Source organism: Carcharhinus amblyrhynchos, chromosome 16 (assembly GCF_965287045.1).
Source record: "Carcharhinus amblyrhynchos chromosome 16, sCarAmb.v2.hapA, whole genome shotgun sequence".
NCBI lineage: Eukaryota > Metazoa > Chordata > Chondrichthyes > Carcharhiniformes > Carcharhinidae > Carcharhinus > Carcharhinus amblyrhynchos.
The window spans coordinates 60,087,998-60,115,331 of record NC_137339.1 but is presented as its reverse complement, the minus strand read 5'-3'; the positions used below and the strand labels follow the sequence as shown (position 1 = coordinate 60,115,331).

Here is a 27,334-nt window from a genome sequence, read left to right as displayed (position 1 = left end):
CCTGCCCAGTGCAGGACACCTACCCTCTGGATGAGTTCCCCAACCATGCCAGTCCATGAACCATTTGACTCGGGAGCTCCATACAATCCATCTTCCACCAGTTTGATCTTAAAATTAAACTTCAGGATATCTCCCAGCTCCTTCAGCATGTCCACACAAAACCCCTCATATCGATCATTCTCCGTCAACTCCTGGAAATTACGCTTCCTCATCACATACGGATTTTCCTGTTGGGACACAGAACCGAAATGTGAGTGTGCATGCTTGTGATACACAACTTCGCATTCACACTCACCAATTTGCAGCTTTGCTCTCACACTCACCGATTCACACTTCTGCTCTCACATTCACTGATTCACGCCTTCGCTCTCACACTCACTGATTCACACCTCCATTCTCAGTCACCGATTCACACCTCCATTCTTACACTCACTGATTCACGCCTCTGCTCTCACACTCACTGATTCACACCTTCACTCTCACACTCACCGATTCACACCTTTGCTCTCACACTCACCGATTCACACCTTCGCTCTCACACTCACTGATTCACACCTCCATTCTCATACTCACTGATTCACGCCTCTGCTCTCACTGATTCACACCTTCGCTGTCACACTCACTGATTCACGCCTTCCCTCTCACACTCACTGATTCACACCTCCATTCTTACACTCACTGATTCACGCCTCTGCTCTCACACTCACCGATTCACACCTTCACTCTCACACTCACTGATTCACGCCTCTGCTCTCACACTCATTGATTCACACCTCCATTCTTACACTCAGTGATTCACGCCTCTGCTCTCACACTCATTGATTCACACCTTCACTCTCACACTCACTGATTCACGCCTCTGCTCTCACACTCGTTGATTCACACCTTCACTCTCACACTCACTGATTCACGCCTCTGCTCTCACACTCATTGATTCACACCTTTGCTCTCACACTCACTGATTCACACCTCTGCTCTCACACTCATTGATTCACACCTGTGCTCTCACACTCATTGATTCATACCTTCGCTCTTACACTCACTGATTCACACCTTCACGCTCACACTCACTGATTCACACCTTCGCTCTCACACTCACTGATTCACACCTCCATTCTTACACTCACTGATTCACGCCTCTGCTCTCACACTCATTGATTCACACCTTCACGCTCACACTCAGTGATTCATACCTTTGCTCTCACACTCACTGATTCACACCTCCATTCTCATACTCACTGATTCACGCCTTCGCTCTCACACTCACTGATTCATGCCTTCCCTCTCACACTCACTGATTCACACCTTCCCTCTCACACTCACTGATTCACACCTCCATTCTCACACTCACTGATTCACACCTCTGCTCTCACACTCACTGATTCACACCTCTGCTCTCACACTCACTGATTCACGCCTTCGCTCTCACACTCACTGATTCACACCTTCCCTCTCACACTCACTGATTCACGCCTTCCCTCTCACACTCACTGATTCACGCCTTCCCTCTCACACTCACTGATTCACGCCTCTGCTCTCACACTCACTGATTCACACCTCCATTCTCATACTCACTGATTCACGCCTTCGCTCTCACACTCACTGATTCACGCCTTCCCTCTCACACTCACCGATTCACACCTTCGCTCTCACACTCACTGATTCACACCTCCATTCTCACACTCACTGATTCACACCTTCGCTCTCACACTCACCGATTCACACCTTCGCTCTCACACTCACTGATTCACATCTTCATTCTCACACTCACCGATTTACACCTCTGCTCTCCCACTCACCGATTCACACCTCTGTTCTCACACTCACCGATTCTCACCTTCACTATCACACTCACTGATTCACACCTTCGCTCTCACACTCACCGATTTACACCTCTGCTCTCCCACTCACCGATTCACAACTCTGCTCTCCCACTCACCGATTCACACCTCTGCTCTCACACTCACCAATTCTCACCTTCACTCTCACACTCACTGATTCACACCTTCGCTCTCACACTCACCGATTCACACCTTCGCTCTCACACTCACTGATTTACACCTCTGCTCTCACACTCACTGATTCACACCTCTGCTCTCACACTCACCGATTCACACCTTCGCTCTCACACTCACCGATTCACACCTTTGCTCTCACACTCACTGATTCACACCTTCGCTCTCACACTCACCGATTCACACCTTCGCTCTCACACTCACTGATTTACACCTCTGCTCTCACACTCACTGATTCACACCTCTGCTCTCACACTCACCGATTCACACCTTCGCTCTCACACTCACCGATTCACACTTCCGCTCTCACACTCAACCATTCACACCTCCATGCTCACAGAGGTCAGAAATTGTCTGTTGGGCAGCAATTGTGAGGGTTTGTGAGTGTGAGACGGGCAGGGGTAGGAGGGTAAGAGGGCATCGGATTGGGGAAGGCAAAGGGTGGCTGCTGTGTCTGAAGGTGTGGATTTGCAGCCAGGAGTGTGGGGAGATAGGGGCAGGCAGGATAGGGCAAGTGCTGGGGAATGGAGAATTAAGAGTTGGATATGGGCTTTTTATGTTTATTTATCAGTGTCACCAGTCAGCTTACATTAACACTGCAATGAAGTTACTGTGAAAATCCCCGAGTTAGCATGCTCTGGCACCTGTTTGTGTTCACTGAGAGAGAATTTAGCATGGCCAATGCACCTAACCAGCACGGCTTTTGAATTGTGGGAGGAAACCAGGGCACCCAGAGGAAACCCACGCAGACATGGGGAGAACGTGCAGATTCTATACAGACACTGATCCAAGGCCAGGAATTGAACATGCACTGTGAGACAGCAGTGCTAACCACTGTGCTGCAATGTACAGGGGTGGTCAGAGCACGACGGAGAGGGGCAGTAATGAGGGGCAGGGACTGGGAGGGGCAGGGACTGGGACGGGCAGAGACTGGGAGGGGCAGGGACTGGGAGGGTAGAGCAGGTGAACTCACCAAGATGGTGGTGACAATAAGAGTTTTATTGATGAGTGTCTCAGAAACATTAATATCGAGGAAAGTAGCGTCCATGATAAGGCCTCGATTTGAGTGCCAACTCCCAATCTGAGAGAAACAGAGAGAGAGAGAATTAACCAGCACCATCAACAATGCACCCACATTCACACCCAGAGTCTAGGAGCCAGAACCCCAACAGGGACAGAGAGAGTCAGCACCTTCAGGGGAGAGGGAGAGGGTAACAGATCATAGAAACCCTACAGTGCAGAATGAGGCCATTCAGTCCATCAAGTCTGCACTGACAGTAATCCCATCCCAGGCCCTATCCTCACAATCCCACAGATTTACCCCACACATCCCAGGACAGTATGGACAATCTAGCACGGCCAGCCCATCTTACCTGCATATCTCTAGACTGTGGGAGGAAACCGGAGCACCCGGAGGAATCACACAAAGGCGTGGGGACAATGTGCAAACTCCATACAGACAGTGACCCAACACAGGAATCAAACCCAGGTCCCTGGGGCTGTGAAGCAACAGTGCTAACTACTGTGCTACTGTGCTGCCCAAAATCAAACAGACACACTGCTGTCCTGGAACCTGGTTTGCCTCACACTTTCTGGGGATGGGGAGTGAGATTCAGCACTTTCAGAGGAGGGAGTGAGTGTCAGTACCTTCAGAGGAGGGAGAGGGAGAGTCAGCACCTTCAGAGGAGGGAGAGGGAGAGTCAGCACCTTCAGAGGAAGGAGAGAGAGAGAGTCAGCACCTTCAGAGGAAGGAGTGAGTGTCAGTACCTTCAGAGGAGGGAGAGGGAGAGTCAGCACCTTCAGGGGAGGGAGAGAGAGAGTCAGCACCTTCAGAGGAGGGAGAGAGAGAGTCAGCACCTTCCGGGGAGGGAGAGAGAGAGTCAGCACCTTCAGAGGAAGGAGAGAGAGAGAGTCAGCACCTTCAGAGGAAGGAGAGAGAGAGAGAGTCAGCACCTTCAGAGGAAGGAGAGAGAGACAGTCAGCACCTTCAGGGGAGGGAGAGGGAGAGTCAGCACCTTCAGAGGAGGGAGTGAGTGTCAGCACGTTGAGGAGGGAGAGAGAGAGTCAGCACATTCAGAGGAGGGAGAGTCAGCACCTTTGGGGGAGGGAGAGAGTCAGCACCTTCAGAGGGGGGAGAGAGAGAGAGAGAGAGTCAGCACTTTTGGGGGAGGGAGAGAGAGAGAGAATCAGCATCTTCAGGGGAGGGAGAGAGAGAGTCAGCACCTTCAGGGGAGAGAGAGAGAGAGAGAGAGAGAGAGAGAGTCAGCACCTTCAGGGGAGAGGGAGAGAGAGAGAGAGTCAGCACCTTCAGGGGAGAGAGTCAGCACCTTCAGGGGAGAGAGTCAGCACCTTCAGAGGAGAGAGAGAGTGTCAGCACCTTCAGAGGAGAGAGAGAGAGAATTAGCACCTTCAGAGGAGAGAGAGAGAGAGAGTCAGCACCTTCAGAGGAGAGAGAGAGAGAGTCAGCACCTTCAGAGGAGAGAGAGAGAGAGTCAGCACCTTCAGAGGAGGGAGAGAGAGAGTCAGCACCTTCAGGGGAGAGAGAGAGAGAGTCAGCACCTTCAGAGGAGGGAGAGAGAGAGTCAGCACCTTCAGGGGAGGGAGAGAGAGAGTCAGCACCTTCAGGGGAGAGAGAGAGAGAGTCAGCACCTTCAGAGGAGGGAGAGAGAGAGTCAGCACCTTCAGGGGAGGGAGAGAGAGAGTCAGCACCTTCAGGGGAGGGAGAGAGAGAGTCAGCACCTTCAGGGGAGAGAGAGAGAGAGTCAGCACCTTCAGAGGAGGGAGAGAGAGAGTCAGCACCTTCAGGGGAGAGAGAGAGAGTCAGCACCTTCAGGGGAGGGAGAGAGAGAGAGTCAGCACCTTCAGGGGCAGAGAGAGAGAGAGAGAGAGAGTCAGCACTTTCAGGGGGGAGAGAGAGAGAGAGAGTCAGCACCTTCAGGGGAGAGAGAGAGCATCAGCACCTTCAGGTGAGAGAGAGTGAGAGAGAGTCAGCACCTTCAGGGGAGGGAGAGGGAGAGTCAGCACCTTCAGGGGAGACAGAGAGAGAGAGAGAGGTTGGCAATCAGTGACTAGTCTGCCTTAGGGATCAGTGTTGGGACCGCAATTATTTACAATTTACGTAGATGAATTGGAGTTGGGGACCGAGTGTAGTGTCAAAATTCACACATGACATTAAGATGGGTGGAAGAACAAACAGTGCAGAGGACACTGAAAGTCTGTAAAGGGTTACAGATAGTCTAAGTGAGTGGGCAAGAGTCTGGCAGATGGGCTACAATGTTGGTAAATGTGAGGTCATTCATTTTGGTAGGAATAACAGCAAAATGGACTATTGTTTAAATGGTTAAAAGCTGCAGCATGCTGTTGTACAGAGAGACCTGGGTGTCCTTGTGCAGGAATTTCAAGGAGTTGGTTTGTAGGTGCAGCAGGTAATTAAGAAGGCAAATGGAATTTTGTCTTTCATTGCTAGAGGGATAGAGTTTAAAAACAGTGAGGTTATGTTGTAGCTGCATAAGGTGCTGGTGAGGCCACACCTGGAGTACTGTGTACAGTTTTGGTCTCCTTACTTGAGAAAGGATATACTGGCACTGGAGGGGGTGCAGAGGAGATTCACTAGGTTGATTCCTGAGTTGAGAGGGTTAGCTTATGAGGAGACACTGAGTACACTGGGGCTACACTCATTGGAATTCAGAAGAATGAGGGGAGATCTTATAGAAACATATAAGATCAGGAAGGGAATAGATGAGATAGAAGCAGGGAAGTTGTTTTCACTAGTGGGTGAAACTAGAACTAGGAGGCATAGCCTCAAAATAAGGGGAAACAGATTTAGGACTGAGTTGAGGAGGAAATTCTTCACACAAAGGGTTGTGAACCTATGGAATTCCCTGCCCAGTGAAGCAGTTGAGGCTACCTCATTGAATGTTTTTAAGGCAAGGATAGATAAATTTTTGAACAGTAAAGGAAGTAAGGGTTATGGTGAGCAGATGAGTCCACAAAAAGATCAGCCATTGTCTTACTGAATGGCGGAGCAGGCTTGAGGGGACACATGGCCTACTCCTGCTCCTAGTTCTAATATTATTACGTTCTTACGTTCACCTTCTGGGGAGGGAGAGTCAGCACCTTAAGGGGGGAGAGAGAAAGAGAGTCAGCACATTCAGGGGAGCAAGGGAGAGTCGGCACTTTCAGTGGACAGAAGAAAGAGAGGCAGAACCTTCAGGGGAGAGAGAGAATCAGCATCTCAAGGGAAGGGCTCTACACTTAAATCTGTTTCTTGCTCCACTGGGAACATGAGTAAGGAAGTTATTCGCCATCCATCAGTAGACATTCCGGTGATTTCGCCCGGCCCCCACTCAGGGCCCTGCTCCTACCTGTTTGTGACCATTCCTTCCCTGCTCGAGGATCCGCAGTGTGTAATTCATCCTTTGGCCTTTACTGTTAAACTCCACACGACCCGTCAACCCTTCATACTCCACCTATCCAGGAAAGAGGGAGAGAGGGGGACAGACAGCAAGGAGAAGTTACAGAGATAGAGAGATAGGGAAATAGGCAGAGGGAGAAAGAGAGTGAGAGACCGAGTGGGCCATAACAGGCAGAGACAATGATACAGAACAATTAAGAGAGAAATGAGACAAACAGAGACATAGGCCAAAAGAAGGAGGGAAACAGAGAGAGGGAAAGCAAAAATATATAGAAAAGAAAGACAAATCAGGACATGTTTTTTGGGGAGAAGGTGAAACATCAGTGATGAGTTACTGTTACCCAGAGTGTTCACCAGTTCCTGCTCATTGTCAAAAAACAGCTTTTATATTAACCCAGACTGAATGTGCACCCACTAACCCTGTCTCACACAGGAGACCAACAGGCACATGTATCAACGTTCTTCATATGGGGACAGGCCTCAGCGGGGAAGGGAGGGGGCCAGGCCTTAGCGGGGGAAGGGGGCAGGCCTCAGTGGGGGTGGGGGTGGAGGGGGTGGTGGTGAGTGGGGCAGGCCTGAGCAGTGGGGGACAGGCCTCAGCTGGGGGTGGTGGGGGGCAGGCCTCAGCTAGGGGAGGGGGTGCCAGACCTCACCTGGGTGCTGGGGGGCAGGCCTCAGCAGAGGGTGTGGTGTGGGGGCAGATTGCAGGCCTCAGCTGTAGAGGGGGGGGGGCATGCATCAGCGGTGGGGGAAGGCCTCAGCAGTGGACAGGCCTTAGCTTAGGTTTAATCTTGGGGGTGAAGGCTGCAGGGGGAGGGGCAGAGGCCTCAGCGGGGGGCGGGGAGGGGAGAGTTATGCTTCAGCAGGGGAAGGTCTCAGCTGGGGGGTTGCAGGCCTTAGCAGGGGTGGGAGGGCAGGCACCAAGTGGAGGGGGGATGAGGGACAGGCCTCAATGGGTGGGGGCAGGCCTCAACTTGGGACGCACCTCACAGCAGGACATGGATGTCCCAGGGACACACAGAACATGGATGATTATTTCAGTGTGGTCACTGATGTCGGTATTCTGCCCTCAGTGCGATCAGCCGCCAATTTTTGCACGTACCGTGCGCGCTCCTGGCTGTGTGTGCACGACACGCACTCACTGTGCACGCCGCCCGCCTGTACTCACTGCGCGTGCCGCCCATACTCACTGCGCGTGCCGCCCGTACTCACTGCGCGCGCTGCCCGTACTCACTGCGCGCGCCGCCTGTACTCACTGCACGCGCCGCCCGTACTCACTATGCGCGTGCCCGTACTCACTGCGCGCACCGCTCGCCCGTACTCACTATGCGCGTGCCCGTACTCACTGCGCGCGCCGCCTGTACTCACTGCACGCGCCGCCTGTACTCACTGTGCACGCCGCCCGCCCGTACTCACTGCGCGCACCGCTCGCCCGTACTCACTGCGCGTGCCGCCCGTACTCACTGCACGCGCCGCCTGTACTCACTGTGCACGCCGCCCGCCCGTACTCACTGCGCGCACCGCCCGCCCGTACTCACTGCACGTGCCGCCCGTACTCACTGCGCGTGCTGCCCGTAGTCACTGTGCATGCCGCCTGTACTCACTGTGCGCGTGCCCGTACTCACTGCGCGTGCCGCCCGTACTCACTGCGCGTGCCGCCCGTACTCACTGCGCGCGCTGCCCGTACTCACTGCGCGCGCCGCCCGTACTCACTGCGCGCGCTGCCCGTACTCACTGCGCGCGCCGCCCGTACTCACTGCGCGCGCCGCCCGTACTCACTGCGCGCGCTGCCCGTACTCACTGCGCGCGCCGCCCGTACTCACTGTGCACGCCGCCCGCCCGTACTCACTGCGCGCGCCGCCCGCCCGTACTCACTGCGCGTGCCGCCCGTACTCACTGCGCGCGCCGCCCGTACTCACTGCGCGCGCCGCCCGTACTCACTGCGCGCGCCGCCCGTACTCACTGCGCGTGCCGCCCGTACTCACTGCGCGTGCCGCCCGTACTCACTGCGCGCGCCGCCCGTACTCACTGTGCGTGCCGCCCGTACTCACTGTGCGCGTGCCCGTACTCACTGCGCGCGCCGCCCGTACTCACTGTGCGTGCCGCCTGTACTCACTGTGCGCGTGCCCGTACTCACTGCGCGCGCCGCCCGTACTCACTGCGCGCGCCGCCCGTACTCACTGCGCGTGCCGCCCGTACTCACTGCGCGCGCCGCCCGTACTCACTGCGCGCGCCGCCCGTACTCACTGCGCGCGCCGCCCGTACTCACTGCGCGCGCCGCCCGTACTCACTGCGCGCGCCGCCCGTACTCACTGCGCGCGCCGCCCGTACTCACTGTGCACGCCGCCCGCCCGTACTCACTGCGCGCGCCGCCCGCCCGTACTCACTGCGCGTGCCGCCCGTACTCACTGCGCGCGCCGCCCGTACTCACTGCGCGTGCCGCCCGTACTCACTGCGCGCGCCGCCCGTACTCACTGCGCGTGCCGCCCGTACTCACTGCGCGTGCCGCCCGTACTCACTGCGCGCGCCGCCCGTAGTCACTGTGCGTGCCGCCTGTACTCACTGTGCGCGTGCCCGTACTCACTGCGCGCGCCGCCCGTACTCACTGTGCGTGCCGCCTGTACTCACTGTGCGCGTGCCCGTACTCACTGCGCGCGCCGCCCGTACTCACTGCGCGCGCCGCCCGTAGTCACTGTGCGTGCCGCCTGTACTCACTGTGCGCGTGCCCGTACTCACTGCGCGCGCCGCCCGTACTCACTGTGCGTGCCGCCCGTACTCACTGTGCGCGTGCCCGTACTCACTGCGCGCGCCGCCCGTACTCACTGTGCGTGCCGCCTGTACTCACTGTGCGCGTGCCCGTACTCACTGTGCGTGCCGCCTGTACTCACTGTGCGCGTGCCCGTACTCACTGTGCGCGTGCCCGTACTCACTGTGCGTGCCGCCTGTACTCACTGTGCGCGTGCCCGTACTCACTGTGCGCGTGCCCGTACTCACTGTGCGTGCCGCCTGTACTCACTGTGCGCGTGCCCGTACTCACTGCGCGTGCCGCCTGTACTCACTGCGCACGCCACCTGTACTCACTGTGCGCAGGTAGTTCATCAGGCTGGTCCCATGCTGCCAGATCTGGGAAGTTGCACATGACAGAGGTCTCAGACCAATCTCCTGGCTACGGTTCAGCTCCCGGACAGCATTCACTACAACATGGACCGCATCAAACATCAGCGCTGACGGAAGCTGCAATCAGAGACAGCAAATATAACTGGAGTATACTGACTGAGAGTACACAGATATAACTGGAGTATACTGACTGAGAGTACACAGATATAACTGGAGTACAGTGACTAAGAGTACACAGATATAACTGGAATACACTGACTGAGAGTACACAGGTATAACTGGAGTACACTGACTGAGAGTACACAGATATAACTGGAGTACAGTGACTAAGAGTACACAGATATAACTGGAATACACTGACTGAGAATACACAGGTATAACTGGAGTACACTGACTGAGAGTACACGGATATAACTGGAGTACACAGATATAACTGGAGTACACTGACTGAGAGTACACAGATACCACTGGAATGCATTGACTGAGAGTACACAGATATAACTGGAATACATTGACTGAGAGTACACAGATATAACTGAGGTACACTGACTGAGAATACACGGATATAACTGGAGTACACAGATATAACTGGAGTACACTGACTGAGAGTACACAGATATAACTGGAGTACACTGACTAAAAGAGCAGACAAGGAGTGAGAGAACATGAAAGTGACAATCTGAGAGAAAGATGAGGAGAGAGTGAGAGATTTAGTTCAGAGAGATGGATCAGGGACAGAAACAGTGAGAGGTACCGAGAGAGATGGACAGAGGGAGAAAGAAAGAGACGGGGGGGGGGAAACACGCTGAGTGGGGAGAACTTAGAAAACAGCATAAACAGGCCCTTCGGCCCACAAGTTGCGCCGAACACGTCCCTACCTACAAGGCTTACCTACAACCCTCAATCTTACTAAGTCCGATGTATTTATCCAAAAGTCTCTTAAAAGACCCTATTGAATCCGCCTCCACCACCACTGCTGGCAGCCGATTCCACTCACCCACCACCCCCTGAGTGAAAAACTTATCCCTGACATCTCCTCTGTACCTACTCCCCAGCACCTGAAACCTGTGTCCTCTTGTGGCAGCCATTTCAGCCCTGGGAAATAGCTTCTGAGAATCCACCCAATCTATACCTCTCAACATCTTGTACACTTCTATCAGGTCACCCCTCATTCTTTGTCTCTCCAAGGAGGAAAGACCGAGCCCTCTCAACCTATCCTCATAAGGCATGCACCCCAATCCAGGTAACATCCTTATAAATCTCCTCTGCACCCTTTCTATGGCTTCCACATCCTTCCTGTAATGAGACGCACAGTACTCCAAGTGGGGTCTGACCAGGGTCTCATACAGCTGCAGCATTATCTCCCGACTCCTAAACTTAATTCCTCAGGGAGAGGGCTGAACACACCAAGGGGGGGATGAAACACACCAAGAAGGAGGGGGTAAACACACCGAGTGGGTGGAGGGGGAACACACTGAGAGGGAGTGGGGGGGAACACACCGAGAGGGAGGGGGGGAACACACCGAGTGTGTGGGGAACACACTGAGAGGGAGGGGGGAACACACCGAGGGGAGGGGGGTGAACACACCGAGTAGGGGGGGACACCAAGGTGGCCGGGGGGGTGGGGGGGAGAGCACACCAAGAGGGAGGTGGGGGGAACACACCGAGAGGGAGGTGGAGGGAACAGACCGAGAGGGAGATGGAGGGAACACACCGAGAGGGAGGTGGGGGGAACACACCGAGAGGGAGGTGGAGGGAACAGACCGAGAGGGAGATGGAGGGAACACACCGAGAGGGAGGTGGGGGGAACACACCGAGAGGGAGGTGGAGGGAACACACCGAGAGGGAGGTGGAGGGAACACACCGAGAGGGAGGTGGAGGGAACACACTGAGAGGGAGGTGGGGGGAACACACCGAGAGGGAGGTGGGGGGAACACACCGAGAGGGAGGTGGAGGGAACACACCGAGAGGGAGGTGGAGGGAACACACCGAGAGGGAGGTGGAGGGAACACACCGAGAGGGAGGTGGAGGGAACACACCGAGAGGGAGATGGAGGGAACACACTGAGAGGGAGGTGGGGGGAACACACCGAGAGGGAGGTGGAGGGAACACACCGAGAGGGAGGTGGGGGGAACACACCGAGAGGGAGGTGGAGGGAACACACCGAGAGGGAGGTGGAGGGAACACACCGAGAGGGAGGTGGAGGGAACACACCGAGAGGGAGGTGGAGGGAACACACCGAGAGGGAGGTGGGGGGAACACACCGAGAGGGAGGTGGGGGGAACACACCGAGAGGGAGCGGGGGGAACACACCGAGAGGGAGGTGGAGGGAACAGACCGAGAGGGAGTGGGTGGGGGGAACACGCCGAGAGGGAGGTGGGGGGAACACACTGAGAGGGAGGTGGAGGGAACACACCGAGAGGGAGGTGGGGGGAACACACCGAGAGGGAGGTGGGGGGAACACACCGAGAGGGAGGTGGGGGGAACACACCGAGAGGGAGGTGGGGGGAACACACCGAGAGGGAGCGGGGGGAACACACCGAGAGGGAGGTGGAGGGAACAGACCGAGAGGGAGTGGGTGGGGGGAACACGCCGAGAGGGAGGTGGGGGGAACACACTGAGAGGGAGGTGGAGGGAACACACCGAGAGGGAGGTGGAGGGAACACACCGAGAGGGAGGTGGAGGGAACACACCGAGAGGGAGGTGGGGGGAACACACCGAGAGGGAGGTGGAGGGAACACACCGAGAGGGAGGTGGAGGGAACACACCGAGAGGGAGTGGGTGGGGGGAACACGCCGAGAGGGAGGTGGGGGGAACACACTGAGAGGGAGGTGGAGGGAACACACCGAGAGGGAGCGGGGGGAACACACCGAGAGGGAGGTGGGGGGAACACACCGAGAGGGAGGTGGGGGGAACACACCGAGAGGGAGGTGGAGGGAACACACCGAGAGGGAGTGGGTGGGGGGAACACACCGAGAGGGAGGTGGGGGGAACACACCGAGAGGGAGGTGGAGGGAACACACCGAGAGGGAGTGGGTGGGGGGAACACACCGAGAGGGAGGTGGGGGGAACACACCGAGAGGGAGTGAGGGAACACACCGAGAGGGAGGTGGAGGGAACACACCGAGAGGGAGGTGGGGGGAACACACCGAGAGGGAGGTGGGGGGAACACACCGAGAGGGAGGTGGGGGGAACACACCGAGAGGGAGTGGGGGGAACGCACCGAGAGGGAGTGGGGGGAACGCACCGAGAGGGAGTGGGGGGAACACACCGAGAGGGAGGTGGAGGGAACACACCGAGAGGGAGGTGGAGGGAACACACCGAGAGGGAGGTGGAGGGAACACACCGAGAGGGAGGTGGAGGGAACACACCGAGAGGGAGGTGGGGGGAACACACCGAGAGGGAGGTGGGGGGAACACACCGAGAGGGAGGTGGGGGGAACACACCGAGAGGGAGTGGGGGGAACACACCGAGAGGGAGGTGGGGGGAACACACTGAGAGGGAGCGGGGGGAACACACCGAGAGGGAGTGGGGGAACACACCGAGAGGGAGTGGGTGGGGGGAACACACCGAGAGGGAGTGGGTGGGGGGAACACACCGAGAGGGAGTGGGTGGGGGGAACACACCGAGAGGGAGTGGGGGGATCACACTGAGAGAGAGTGGGGGGAACACACTGAGAGGGAGGTGGGGGGAACACACCGAGAGGGAGGTGGAGGGAACAGACCGAGAGGGAGGTGGGGGCGTGGGTAATGCACTGGGAGGGAGTGGTGGAGGGGAACGCATCGAGAGGGAGGGGGGGAACACACACACACACACACACACAGACACAGAGGGAGTGGTACACACATATATGCAGAGGAAGTGGAACACAGACAGACAGACACACACACACACACTCACAGGAGTGGGACGTGCACACACACACAAACACATAGAGGGAGTGGGGCCCCCACACACAGAGGGAATGAGACACATACACACACACAGAGCAAGTGAGACACACACACCCACAGAGTGGTACACGCACACACAGAGGAGGAGTGGCGCGCACGCGCGCACACACACACACACACACAAACACACACACACAAACACAGAGAGAGTGGGGGACACACATACACAGAGGGAGACACACACACACACACACACACACACACAGGAAGACACAAACACACAGCGAAAGAGAGAGGTGGACAGAGTAGTGAGACAAAGCAAGGGTCAAATAGAGAGACAGGCAAGTATGGAGACAGACAAAGAAACAGAAAGATAGACAAAGGGAGAGGGGGAGAGAGAGGGTGGGACAGAGAGTGACAGAGATCCAAATAGGGAGAGACACAGAAAGAGACAGAGGAAAAGAGGGAGGCACAGAGAGACCCAGAGAGAGACAGAGAATTGTACCATCATTGAATTTTACATCACTGCTGGAGGCCATTCAGCCACTATTGCCCTGCTGGCTCTTTGTTAGAGTTATCCAATGAATTTCATTCCCAATAGCTGGTAAATCCAGCTCCCTTCATTCATGGATCCACTTCCCTTTCGGAAGCAGCTGCTGAATTTGCTTCGGCCCTGTGTGTTCTAGATCACAGCACCTCATTGTAGAGGTCCTCACCTCCCCCTCCAATGGAAAACTGGAAACGGTTTCTCCTTCTTCACTCGAACAATGGCCATTTAGAAAGCTCGATTTAGTCTCTTCTCCACTTTCTGAGGTTGAAGAGAATTCAGCCCACTGCGAGCCAACTCTCCAAATGAACCAAAATCCCTCCTCCTCATAATCACTCAGAATCTCTTCTATCTCCAGAGGCATCACAATCATTCCCAAAGTGTAGTGAGAGAGCTGGCAGGAGTGCAAGAGGTCCCACCCCAGTGACGCTACTCCCCGGGTCACCATATGTATGTAAATACTTTCTCCAGGTAGCTACGCGGCCTAATGTGTGTGTTGCCAAAACTTACCGCAGCTCCAGGGAAATGAGCTGTATCACAGTTTTCCCGCCACGACATGTTAAGGCTACGGATAAACTCAAGGAAGAAGGGATGCCTTGGATTCAACATGGAGAAGCCAATGATGTTTGCATGGTCATCCACAATCTCACTGAGCTGTAAGACAGGAAAGTCCTGTAGAGAGAGAAAGAAAGAGAGGTTTGACCACAGTGACAATGTACAGTAATCCTTACCCTGAATACACAGATACTCTGCACAGTAATCCTTACCCTGACTACACAGAGACTCTGTACAGTAATTCTTATCCTGAATACACAGAGAATCTGCACAGTAATCCTTACCCTGAATACAGAGACTCTGTACAGTAATTCTTATCCTGAATACATAGAGAATGTGTACAATAATCCTTACCTTGAATACACAGATACTCTGTACACTAATCCTTATCCTGAATACACAGAGACTCTGTACAGTAATCCTTTCTCTGAATACAGACTCTGTACCATAATCCTTACCCTGAATATACAGATACCCTGTACAGTAATCCTTTCTCTGAATATACAGACTCTGTACCCTGAATACACAGATACTCTGTACACTAATCCTTATCCTGAATACACAGAGACTCTGTACACTAATCCTTATCCTGAATACACAGATACTCTGTACACTAATCCTTATCCTGAATACACAGAGACTCTGTACCGTAATCCTTACCCTGAATATACAGATACTCTGTACAGTAATCCTTATCCTGAATACTCAGAGATTCTGTACAGTAATCCTTATCCTGAATACACAGAAAATGTGTACTGTAATCCTTAATACACAGAGACTCTGTACAGTACTTACTCAGGAGGTTCAGTGTTTTTACCATCTGATGATGGTTAATTTAGCTTATGTTAAGTGACTGTTATCCCTAACTTACCATTGTGGTCAGAATGTACTTATAGTACGCTGAAGTCATTCCCAGGTCAGCAGCCTGCAATGGAAATGAATAGTCATGTGATTTGATTGATACTAGCCAGATCATTTAATCTGATTGACAGGAAGAGCTTCAGTTTAACACAGCAGATTGTGAAAGTGGGTCCCGTGACGGAGCAACATTAGCTTGGTATTGCTCTGGTATGTCAGCATTCAACATGGCTCCCCCTCTCCGGTTCTCAAACTCACAATCTACTGTCTCAGGAGGAGTTCCAGGAAGAATTTCATCCTTTCCGGGGATGTGCTCATCGCTGGCAAGGCGAGCAATTCCTCCAATCCCTCACTGCCCATGGATGGATTGCTTTGTTTGCCCATTTCCATCAGGCACTAACAATTGGCTCTCAACTGACTGCCCTGTTAGGGTTAAAACTAGCAGATCTCCTTCATCGAAGCACAAGGATTTTTACACCAATGGACATGGTCACCATCACTCAGACTTTCTTTTCAATTCCACATCTATCAATTGAATCTACTGCCTGTCCCTCCCTCCGCCCCGAGAAGATTAAACCTAGGCCTCTGGATTACTGGGTCCTGTGATAATACCACTTTTCCACGTCTATGGAGACGTCAGGTGCAGAGAGGTCAGTATTTTCACCAGTCAAAGCCTGGAGCTGCTGACAAGAATCAAATGACAAAATCGCGCAAGTCTTGTGAAGAGAACTTCCCATCACCCTCTCTCTGTCAATCTCTATCAGTCTTTCTATCTGTGTGTGTGTGTGTGTGTGTGTGGTTTTCTCTCTCTTTCTGCCTGTGTGACTATTTCTCTCTCTCTCCCCACTCTCCCTCTGTCCCTGCCCCCCCTCCATCTCTCGCTCCCCCTCTCCTTCTCTTGCTCCTCCTCTCCATCTCTCGCTTCCCCTCCATCTCTCACTCCCCTTCTCCATCTTTCGCTTCCCCTCTCCATCTCTCGCTCCCCCCTCCATCTCTCGCTCCTCCTCTCTATCTCTCGCTACCCCTCCATCTCTCGCTCTCCCTCTTTCGCACCGCCCTCCATCTCTCGCTCCCCCTCTCCATCTCTCGCTCCCCCTCTCCATCTCTCGCACCCCCTCTCCATCTCTCGCTCCCCCTCTCCATCTCTCGCTCCCCTTCTCCATCTCTCGCTCCCCCTCTCCATCTCTCGCTCCCCCTCTCCATCTCTCGTTCTCCCTCCATCTCTCGCTCTCCCTCTCCATCTCTCACTCCTCCTCTCCATCTCTTGCTCCCCCTCCATCTCTTGCTCCCCCTCTCCATCTCTCGCTCCCCCTCTAACCAATATTCCTGGCTTCAACCTCATTCTTCAGTCTGAACTGGGTTCCTACATGTTGAAAATTGTTGGAAAATAGAGCTTTCCCCAAATGCACCAAGTCTAGAATGAATTAATTTCTTTCCCTTACCGGGGGCAGTTATTAAACCCCTAATCTTGGAAAGCTAGTCACTTCACATGTTGTCCCCATGTAACAGGACACCCCTCCACCCACACGTAACCTTTTTCAGAATGAGATAGGACACTGAAGCGTTGGCATCGATGATGATGGTGGAGATCTTGTCATCGCGGATTTCCTTCAATAGTGGGGTGGGATCATTGGAATGGTCCAGCATTCGTATTGAGAGCGACTCCTTAGAAATGAGGAATTGCCGCACTAACTCTTCAAGGCGAAGCAAGCCTAGATAGGAAAGGCAATAGAAACAGAAATATTCACGCTTATTTCCACCCAAAACAAGGTGCAGTAACTCGCAGAATTAGCAACAGCATGGGAAAAGATCAAACCACTTCATCAAAACCAATACAGACTAGAACACTGCAGGGAGACCGGCACCCCGGGCGGAGACTGGCACTGTGAACGCCTGGTGCATTGTGTGTTGTGCAGTAAATAAGTTCAAGATATTATATAATTATAAAAGCACAATATAGAAGACAGAAATGAAGAGAGAGCCTGAGGGATTCTGAGAATTGAACAAGATCAAGGAGACAAAGGGAGGGAAGGGCAGAATTCGTTTCATGTCCACATTCCTGGAAGAGCAGTGACAGTGAATGGGACACGGGCTCTGATAAAACATCATCTTGACGGAAATGTTAACTCTGTTCATGCCGGCCTGACCTGCTGCGAACCTCCAGCATTCCAGCAGAATCAGTCTGTTTGATCAGACCTTCCCTGACCCTCAGGCGGCAGACTGGGACTCGATCCCTCAATCTGAGGTTCAGAGGCACGACACTACCCACTGTGCGGCCTTCATGGCCCACAACAGTGCAAAGTCGCTGAGCAAAGACTTATAGCCAAGTTCCCCACACATGAGGACATCCTCACCCGGGATCTTGGTCATGTCACACTATCTGTAACCTCCATGACTTGCCTGGACTTGCAAAATCTCACTAACTGTCATATCTGGAGACAACACACATCTCTTTAACTTGTGCTTAACCCTCTCTCCACTTACACTGTCTGCATCTTTAAGACTTGGTTAGTTGTAAAGATCACATTTCAATCATTATTCTGTAAATTGAGTTTGTGCCTTTATATGCCGTTTTTGTGAAAAGATCTCCCACCCACCTGACAAAGGAGCAGCAAGCGCTCCGAAAGCTTGTGGCGTTTGCTACCAAATAAACCTGTTGGACTTTAACCTGGTGTTGTAAGACTTCTCACTGTGCTTACCCCAATCCAACGCCGACATCTCCACATCACCACAGGAACTTCCCAGCAAGTGGCCAGGCTAATCGATAACCACCAAAGGCGGCTCGAGAGACAGAGCTGAGTTCAGTTCTGAAAAAATTCACATGATTGATTCCTGGGGCGAGTGGGATTATCTTACAAAGACAAAGAAGACTAAGACTAAAGAAAGGACTAAGGAAATCTGGCATGGCTGCTACAACTCTCACCAATTTTTACAGATGCACCATAGAAAGCATTCTTTCTGGTGGTACCACAGCTTGGTATTGCTCCTGCTCTGCCCAAGACCACAACAAACTACAAATGGTCATGAATGTAGCCTAATCCATCACACACTGTGCTACTGTGCCAGGCAGCACAGTAGCACAGTGGTTAGCACTGCTGCTTCACAGCTCCAGAGACCTGGGTTCAATTCCCGACTTGGATCACTGTCCGTGTGGAGTTTGCACATTCTCCTCGTGTCTGCGTGGGTTTCCTCCAGGTGCTCTGGTTTCCTCCCACAGTCAAAAGATGTGCAGGTTAGGTTAATTGGCCATGCTAAAAAAATTGCCCCTTGGTGTCCTGAAATGCTTAGGTTAGAGGGATAAGTGGGTAAAATATGTAGGGATTTGGGGGTAGGGCCTGGGTGGGATTGTCGTTGGTGCAGACACGATGGGCCGAAGGGCCTCTTTCTGTACTGCAGGGTTCTATGATTCAAACCAGCCTCCCATCCATTGACTCTGGCTACACTTCCCACTGCCTCGGCAAAGCAGGCAGCATAATTAAGGACCCCACACACCCCAGACACTCTCTCTTCCACTTTCTTCTGTCAGGAAAAAGATACAAAAGTCTGAGATCACACACTAACTGACAGAAGAACAGCTTCTTCCCTGCTGCCATCAGATTTTGAATGGACTTACCTTGCATTAAGTTGATCTTTCACTATACCCTAGCTATGACTGTAGCACTACATTCTGCAGTCTCTCCTTTCCTTCTCTATGAACAGTATGTTTTGTATGGCATGCAAGAAACAATACTTTTCACTGTATACTAATACATATGACAATAACAAATCAAATCAAATCAAAGGGTAGTTTGGATAGTGGAATGCATAGCAGCACAGTGGTTTGCACTGATGCCTCACAGCGCCAGGGACCTGGGTTCAATTCCAGCCTTGGGTAAATCTCTGTGTGGAGTTTGCACATTCTCCCCATCTCTGCGTGGCTTTCCTCAGGGTGCTCTGGTTTCCTCCCACAGTTCAATGATGTGCCAGTTAGGTAGATCAGCCATGTTAAATTCCCCTCAGTGTCCATGAGCAGGTTAGGGGGATTAGAAGGGTAAATGGGTGGGTTCTCGTCACGGGGATGTGGCTTGGATGGGGTTGTTGTTGGTGCAGGTTCAATGGGCCAAATGGCCTCATTATGCAGTGTAGGGATTCAATGACAGGCTTGTAATCCATCTTATGAAACATGGGGCATCCTGAGGGGATGCGAGAGGGTGGGTGCTGAGAGGATGGCCCCACTTGGGGCAGAGATTAAACATCCAGACTAAAACAAGTTTGAAATAAGGGGAAGGCTGGGACGGAGGTGAGGGGGATATTTTACTTTTAGAGGATTGTGAATCTGTGGAGCTTTCTTACCCAGAGAGGGCAAAGACTGGGAAGTACGTTTAAGGCCGAGATGAATAGATTCCTGACTGCAAAGGTGTTAGAAGTTATCAGGAGGATGTGTAAGGAATTTGGGGTTCAAGCCATGATCAGATCAGCCATGATCTTATCGAATGGCAGAGCAGACCCGAGGGGCCGAGTGGCCTACTCCTAACGCAAATTGTTATGGTTTATTTCAGGGCGAGACAGAGAGGGTGGAGGGAAGAGGCGAGTGAGAGATAAGTGGATGGAACCAGAGATAAGATAGAATCATAGAGTTCTACAGTGCCATTCGGCCCATTGAGTCTGTACCAACCACAAACCCACCCCGGCCCTATCCCTATAACCCCGTGCATTTACCCTAGCTAGTCCCCCTGACACTAGGGTCAATTCGGCATGGCCAATCCACCTAACCCACACATCTCTGGAATGTGGAAACTGGAGCACCCGCAGGAAACTCACACAGAACATGCAGACTCCTCACAGAGAGTGACCCAAGGCTGGAATCGAACCCGGGTCCCTGACGCTGTGAGGCAGCAGTGCTAACCACCGTGCTACCTTGCCACCCACACATTTTGTGCTCAAGAGCATAGAATGAGTGGGCAGTAGAAGAGTTGCCACGGGAGACTGATGGCTGCAAATTTGCTGCTCGAAGTTTCAGGGAGGGAAAGGTTTTGTGAGAATGGAGAGAGGAAAGTGAGTGAAGAAACAGGCAGGGTTTCTGAAATGGAAATCGCCGAGTAAGTGCAGATGAGAGAGATTAGAAACATATCTGATTTTAGCCCACAGTGAGTGACCACACACTGCCAGCAAAACTGTGTCCTTACATTCAGCTTTCGCACAGACAAGGCTGCTGGAGGGGCAGTTGGAGAACTTTAGGATACTTCCCACAGCCAGACTAATGTCTTCGTTACTTGGGTAAAGGCTGATAGAGGCAAATCTCAGGTACTGTAATTTTGGTGTTTCCTCGGGGCCAACCTTAATGTGAGGAATCTGCACAGGAGAGAAGGAAAGATTGGACTGAGTACCAAGCTATCATTCAAACACTCGACCTTAACCTCACCCCAACCTGGGGACAAAACTTCATCCGAAACTTAACCATCACACCAATACTTGATCCAATCCCGATTTATCACCTCAAATACATCCAAACCTCACATGCTTAAAATTCTCCCTCACCCTCTCCCACAAACTGCCCCTCACCCTCACTGTCTTCCAGAAACTGTCCCTCACCCTCACCGTCTTCCAGAAACTGCCCCTCACCCTCACCCAGAAACTGCCCCTCACCCTCACCCAGACACTGCCCCTCACCCTCACCCAGAAACTGCCCCTCACCCTCACCCAGAAACTGCCCCTCACCCTCACCGTCTTCCAGAAACTGCCCCTCACCCTCACCCAGAAACTGTCCCTCACCCTCACCCAGACACTGTCCCTCACCCTCACCCAGAAACTGCCCCTCACCCTCACCCAGAAACTGCCCCTCATCCTCACTAAAAAACTGCCCTTTGCCCTCACCCAGAAACTGTCCTTCACCCTCACCTTTTCCCAGAGACTGCCCCTCACTCTCACTCAGAAGTTGCCCGTCACTCTTACCCTCTCCCAGAAATTGCCCCTCACCCTCACTATATCCCAGAAATACCTCCATCCTGCCCAGACCTTGTCCCACCCAGAGATCTCTCTCCTGACCCTCTTCAACAGACCCCATCCCACCCAGGGGGGGGGAGGAGGGATGGTGGTCAGATCCCATTGCACCCGGGGTGGGGGTGGACTGCTCCCTCCCACCCTGGGGTGTGGGGGAGAGTGTGAGCGTGGCCACCCCTCCCACCCCGGAGAGTGGGGCCGCCTGTTCCGCCCGGAGGGGGTGGGGCTGGGGCCGTCCACTCCGGTCCAGGGTTGGGCCGCTCCCTCCTGCCCAAAGTTGGGGTGTGAGCCGCCCTGTCCCGAGTCGGGTGATGAGGTGGGCCGGCCCTCCCCTCTTGCCTGGTGAGGGGGGTGCTCTTCCCTCCACCCAGGAAGGATGAGCCAGCTCTCCCCTCCCTCCTGGGGGGGGTGCGGCCCTCCCCTCCCATTTGCGGGGCGGCCCTCCCCTCCCGTTCACGGGGCGGCCCTCCCCTCCCGTTCACGGGGCGGCCCTCCCCTCTCGTTCACGGGGCTGCCCTCCCCTCCCATTCGCGGGGCGGCCCTCCCCTCCCGTTCGCGGGGCGGCCCTCCCCTCCCGTTCGCGGGGCGGCCCTCCCCTCCCGTTCACGGGGCGGCCCTCCCCTCCCATTTGCGGGGCGGCCCTCCCCTCCCGTTCGCGGGGCTGCCCTCCCCTCCCATTCACGGGGCATGGACCTGCCTCCCTGCCTGGGGATTGGCCCTCCTCTTCAGGCACCATTCCTACATCCGTTTCACATGCTTTTTGCTCACAATTCAGCCATCTCCTACCCCGACCTTGCCGCATATTTTCCCTTTACCTCTTTCTCTCCACAGATGTGACTAATGAATGATCCGGACGCTGGACTTGATGATGGGCCCAAGATGGCCGCCACGCCTTTGGGAAGAATCTGGCACACTGTAAAAGAAGGTAAGCAGATGGAGAGGAATCTTGTGAGGGTGAGGATGATAAAGGTGAAGATGATAAAGAGTTCTCATATATGATCAGTCCGGTGTGGTTGAATAACAACAAATCCACCTTGAATTTATACACATACATTGCCTTTAACAAAGTGAAACATCCTACGACACTTCAGAGGAGCAGAACCTGTCAAAGTTTAACACCAAAACACATCCAGAGACATCAGGGCCGCTGAACAAGAGGTTGGACAAAGGGTTTACGGAGAACCGTTAAAGCGGAGGAAGGTGATGAGGCGGAGAGGTTTAGGGAAGGAATTCCAGAGTTCAGGGTCCACAAGCAGCTGAAGGTATGGTCACCAGTGGTGGTGCAATGGGAATCAGGGGATGCTCAAGAGGCTGGAATTAGAGGAGCGCAGAGATCTCTGCAGGCTACAGGAGGTTACAGAGATGGGGAGGGATGTAGGGACTGGAGGAGGTTACAGAGATAGAGGGGGTGGAGGAGGTTACAGAGATAGGGAGGGTTGCAGAGGCTGGAGGACATTACAGAGATAGGGAGGGATGTGGAGACTGGAGGAGGTTACAGTGATAGAGGGGGTGGTAGGGGCTGGAGGAGGTTACAGAGATTGGGAGGGTTGTCGGGGCTGCAGGAGGTTACAGAGATGGGGGGGTGGTTGTAGGGGTTGGAGGAGGTTACAGAGATGGGAGGGTTGTAGGGGCTGCAGGAGGTTACAGAGATGGGAGGGTTGTAGGGGCCGGAGGAAGTCTGCCATCAGACTTTTGAATGGACATATCTCACATTAAGTTTCTCTACACCCTAGCTATGACGGTCACACTACATTCTGCACTCTCTTGTTCCCTTGTCTATGAATGCTATGCTTTGTCTGCAGGGCACGAGAAACAATACTTTTTGCTGTATACTAATAATAAATCAAATCAAAGAAAGTTTCATTGCAGCTGTATTGGGCCTTGATAAGACCACACCTGGATTATTGTATGCAGTGTTGGTCTCCTTATCTGAGAAATGATTTTATCGCCATACAAGGAGTGACTCTTCACCAAACTGGCTGGTGGGATGGCAGAAATGTCATTTGAGATTGGGTGGAATGGGCCTGTATTCGTGGGAATTTAGAAGAATGAGAGGGGATCTAATTGGAGCATTTAAAACTCTAGCAGGGTTGGACAGACTTGCGGGGATGTTGTTTCCGAAGGCTAGGAGTATCTCGAACTAGGGATCACAAACTCAGGATGTGTGGTAAACTATTTGGGATTGAGGTGAGGAGAAATATCTTCACTCAGACGGCGGTGAATGTGTGGAATTCTCTACCACAGAAAGCTGTGGAGGCCAAATGGCTGAGTATATTTAAGGAGGAATGAGATAGATTTCTAGCATCTAAAGGCATCAAAGGCTATGGGGAGAGTGCAGGAGTATGGTGTTGAGAAAGAGGATCAGCCGTGATCATAGGGAATGGCAGAGTAGGCAAGAAGGACCGAATGGCCATCCTCAGCTCCTATTTCCGATATTTCATGCATGTTGCACAGGCAAAGGAAGAGGGGTGTCTGACAGACCTACAGGCAGCAATCAACAAGTGAGAAAGAAAGCTGTCAGGCAATACTCAGATACAAGCCTCAAAATAGGATGGGGGGGGGTGCAGTGGTTAGTCAGAGCGCCGGAGGAAATGCTTTAGACCCCTTGGACATTAGGGCTAGTCCTGGGGTGCAGGGGGGAGGGTATAGGACCTACAATGGTTGGATGGTTTCCACATCAACAGAGCTGGGACCAACTGGGGGCTGTTACAATATAGGAAAGGGTTTGAAATTTAAATTTGGCTGGAGAATGAGAACCAACAGACGGGAGGGAAAAAAAAGCAAAGGTATAGAACGGACGGAGAGAGGAAGGTAAAGTTAGCATTACAAATTGTACATTGCTGGGTGGGATCAGGGCAACAGAGAAAACAGAAATAAAATCAGTTAGAAAATAGCTTCAAAGCAAAGACCTATGAACCCGGTGTGAGTTAAAGAATGAGTGTGGGCTGCAGGTTATATGTTAGGATGACATTGGAGAACTGGTTCAAAAAGGTGGCAGAGAGAAGTCTAAATATCCCTGGATACAGAGAAGGAAGGAAGAAAAGGGCCACAGAGGAGAGGGTGCTGGGGGAGGTTGAGGTATTCATAAAAATAATCAAGAACTGTCAAGAATGATGAAAACCTGAAAATCAGACACAGACTGATTAGAATCAGACGCAGACACAGGACTGATTAGAATCAGACACAGACTGATTAAAATCAGACACAGACTGATTAGAATCAGACGCAGACACAGGACTGATTAAAATCAGACATGGACTGATTAGAATCAGAAAAAGACTGATCAGAATCAGAAACGGAATGATAAGAATCAGACACAGAACGATTAGAATCAGACACAGAACAATTAGAATCAGACACAGAACGATTAGAATTAGTCACAGACTGACTGAATCAGACACAGAACGATTAGAATTAGTCACAGACTGACTGAATCAGACACAGAACGATTAGAATTAGTCACACATTGACTGAATCAGACACAGACGGAGATTGATGAGAATAAGACCCGGCCACAGAGTGATTAGAAGCAGACACAGACGGATTAGAGTCGGACACAAACTGATGAGAATCGGACACTGATTAGAATCAGACACAGACTGATTTGACACAGACACAGAATGATTAGAATCAGACAGAGAAAGATTAGAATTAGACGCAGACTATTTGAACCAGACATAGACGCAGATTGGTTAGAATCAGACACAGCCACAGACTGATGAGAAGCAGATACAGACACAGACTGATTACGATCATACCCTGACTGATCAGATTCTGACACAGACAGATTAGAATCAGACACAGAATATTAGAATCAGACACAGACTGATAAGAATTAGACACAGACTGATTTGGAAGTGACATAGATGCAGACTGATTAGTAGCAGGCACAGCCAGAAATTGATGAGAATCAGACACAGGCTGATTAGAATTAGATACAGACTGATTAGAATCAGACACAGACTGATTACGATTAGATACAGACACAGACTAATTCGACTCAGACACAGACACAGACTGATCAGAATCAGACACAGCTTGATGAGAATCGGACATAGACTGATTGGAATCAGATGCAGACACAGACTGATTACAATCAGGCATAGGCACAGACTGATAAGAATCAGACGCAGACACAAACTGATCAGAATCACTCACAGACTGATTAGAATCAGACACAGATATAGACTGATTAGAATCAAACACTGACTGATTAGAATCAGACACAGACTCATTAGAATCAGAAACAAACTGATTAGAATCAGAAACAGACTGATTAGAGTCAGAAAAAGACTGATCAGAATCAGAAACAGAATAAGAATCAGACACAGAACGATTAGAATTAGTCACAGACTGACTGAATCAGACACAGACGGAGATTGATGAGAATAAGACCTAGCCACAGAGTGATTAGAAGCAGACACAAACACAGACTGATTAGAATCAGACACAGGCTAATTAGAATCAGAAACAGACTGATTAGAATGAGATTCAGACTGATTAGAATCAGATACAGACAGATTAGAACAGCACACAGACTGATTCGACTCAGACACAGACTGATTAGAATTGGACAGACTGATTTGAATCAGACACAGACTGATTAGAATTAGGTACAGGCACAGACTGATCCGACACAGACTGATTAGAATCAGACACAGGCTGATTAAAAACAAACACAGACACAGAATTATTAGAATCAGACACAAAAATAGACTGATTAGAATCAGGCACAGACTGATTAGAATCAGATGCATTCTGTTTAGAATCAGACACACAGACTGATTCGAATAAGACACAGAATAATTCAAAAAGGACAGGTACAGACTGATTACAATCAGACAGACAGATTTGAATAAGACACGGACTGATTGGAATTAGACACAGGCACAGACTGATTTGGATCCGACATAGATACAGACCAATTAGTAGCAGGCACAGCCACAAACAGATGAGAATCATACACTGACTGATTAGAATCAGACACAGACTGATGAAAATCAGACACAGATTAGAATTCACAGACACAGATTAGAATTAGATACAGACACAGACTGATTCGACTCAGACACATACACAGACTGATCAAAAACAGACACAGCTTGATGAAAATAAGACACAGGCAAATTAGAATCAGACACAGGCTGATTCCAAACACAGATTGATTAGAATCAGACACACACTGATTAGAATCAGACACAGACTGATTAGAATCAGATAAAGAACAATTGGAATCAGATACAGTCAGATTAGAAATAGACACAAACTGATTGAATCAGACACAGATGCAGATTGATGAGAATCAGACCCAGTCACAGACTGATTAGAATCAGGCAGACACAGCCTGATTACGGTCAGACACAGACACAGACTGAATAGAACCAGACACATACTGATTCGAATTAGAGACTGTTTAGAATCTGACAAAGACACAGGCAGTTTAGAATCAGGCAAAGATGTATTAGAATCAGACACAGATTGATTAGAATCAGACCCGGATTGATAAAAATCAGACACAGACTGATTCGAATTACACAGAGACTGATTAGAATCTGACACAGACACAGACTAATTAGAATCAGACAAAGGTGTGTTAGAATCAGACACAGACTGATTAGAATCAGACCCAGATTGATAAAAATCAGACACAGACTCATTAGAATCAGACACAGAACGATTAGAATCAGACACAGAAGTTAGAATCAGACACAGACAGATTAGAATTAGACACAGATTGACAGAATCAGACAGAGACACAGATTGAGAATCAGACCCAGTCACAGACTGATTAGAATCAGAATCTGACTGATTAGAATCAGACACAGAAACCGACTGATTAGAATCAGACACAGACTGATTAGAATCAGACACAGACTGAGTAGAACCAGACAGGTACAGACTGATTAGACTCAGACACAGACTGAGTAGAATCAGATAAAGACTGATTCGAATCAGA

The 27,334-nt window shown here is 51.8% G+C and overlaps 1 protein-coding gene across 7 annotated transcripts in view; it reads right to left on the bottom strand.

Moving 5' to 3' along the window:
* grik5 (glutamate receptor, ionotropic, kainate 5) overlaps positions 1-27,334 on the bottom strand; it is a 97,131-nt gene that overhangs the window by 29,458 nt on the left and 40,339 nt on the right. For 6 of the 7 annotated variants that reach the window (XR_013888788.1, XM_080205159.1, XM_080205160.1 and 3 more), the window contains exons 3-11: positions 22,194-22,291; positions 20,565-20,730; positions 16,933-17,111; positions 15,413-15,466; positions 14,497-14,658; positions 9,511-9,663; positions 6,380-6,484; positions 2,989-3,096; positions 24-227 (exon numbers count right to left, since the gene is read on the bottom strand). Coding sequence is in view for 6 of the 7 variants with exons in the window: in XM_080205159.1 (XP_080061285.1) it covers positions 24-227; positions 2,989-3,096; positions 6,380-6,484; positions 9,511-9,663; positions 14,497-14,658; positions 15,413-15,466; positions 16,933-17,111; positions 20,565-20,730; positions 22,194-22,291 (1,229 nt within the window). In the remaining variant the exon portion in view is untranslated. The remainder of the gene's footprint in view (positions 1-23; positions 228-2,988; positions 3,097-6,379; positions 6,485-9,510; positions 9,664-14,496; positions 14,659-15,412; positions 15,467-16,932; positions 17,112-20,564; positions 20,731-22,193; positions 22,292-27,334) is intronic. The other variant, XM_080205163.1, reaches the window with a different exon arrangement.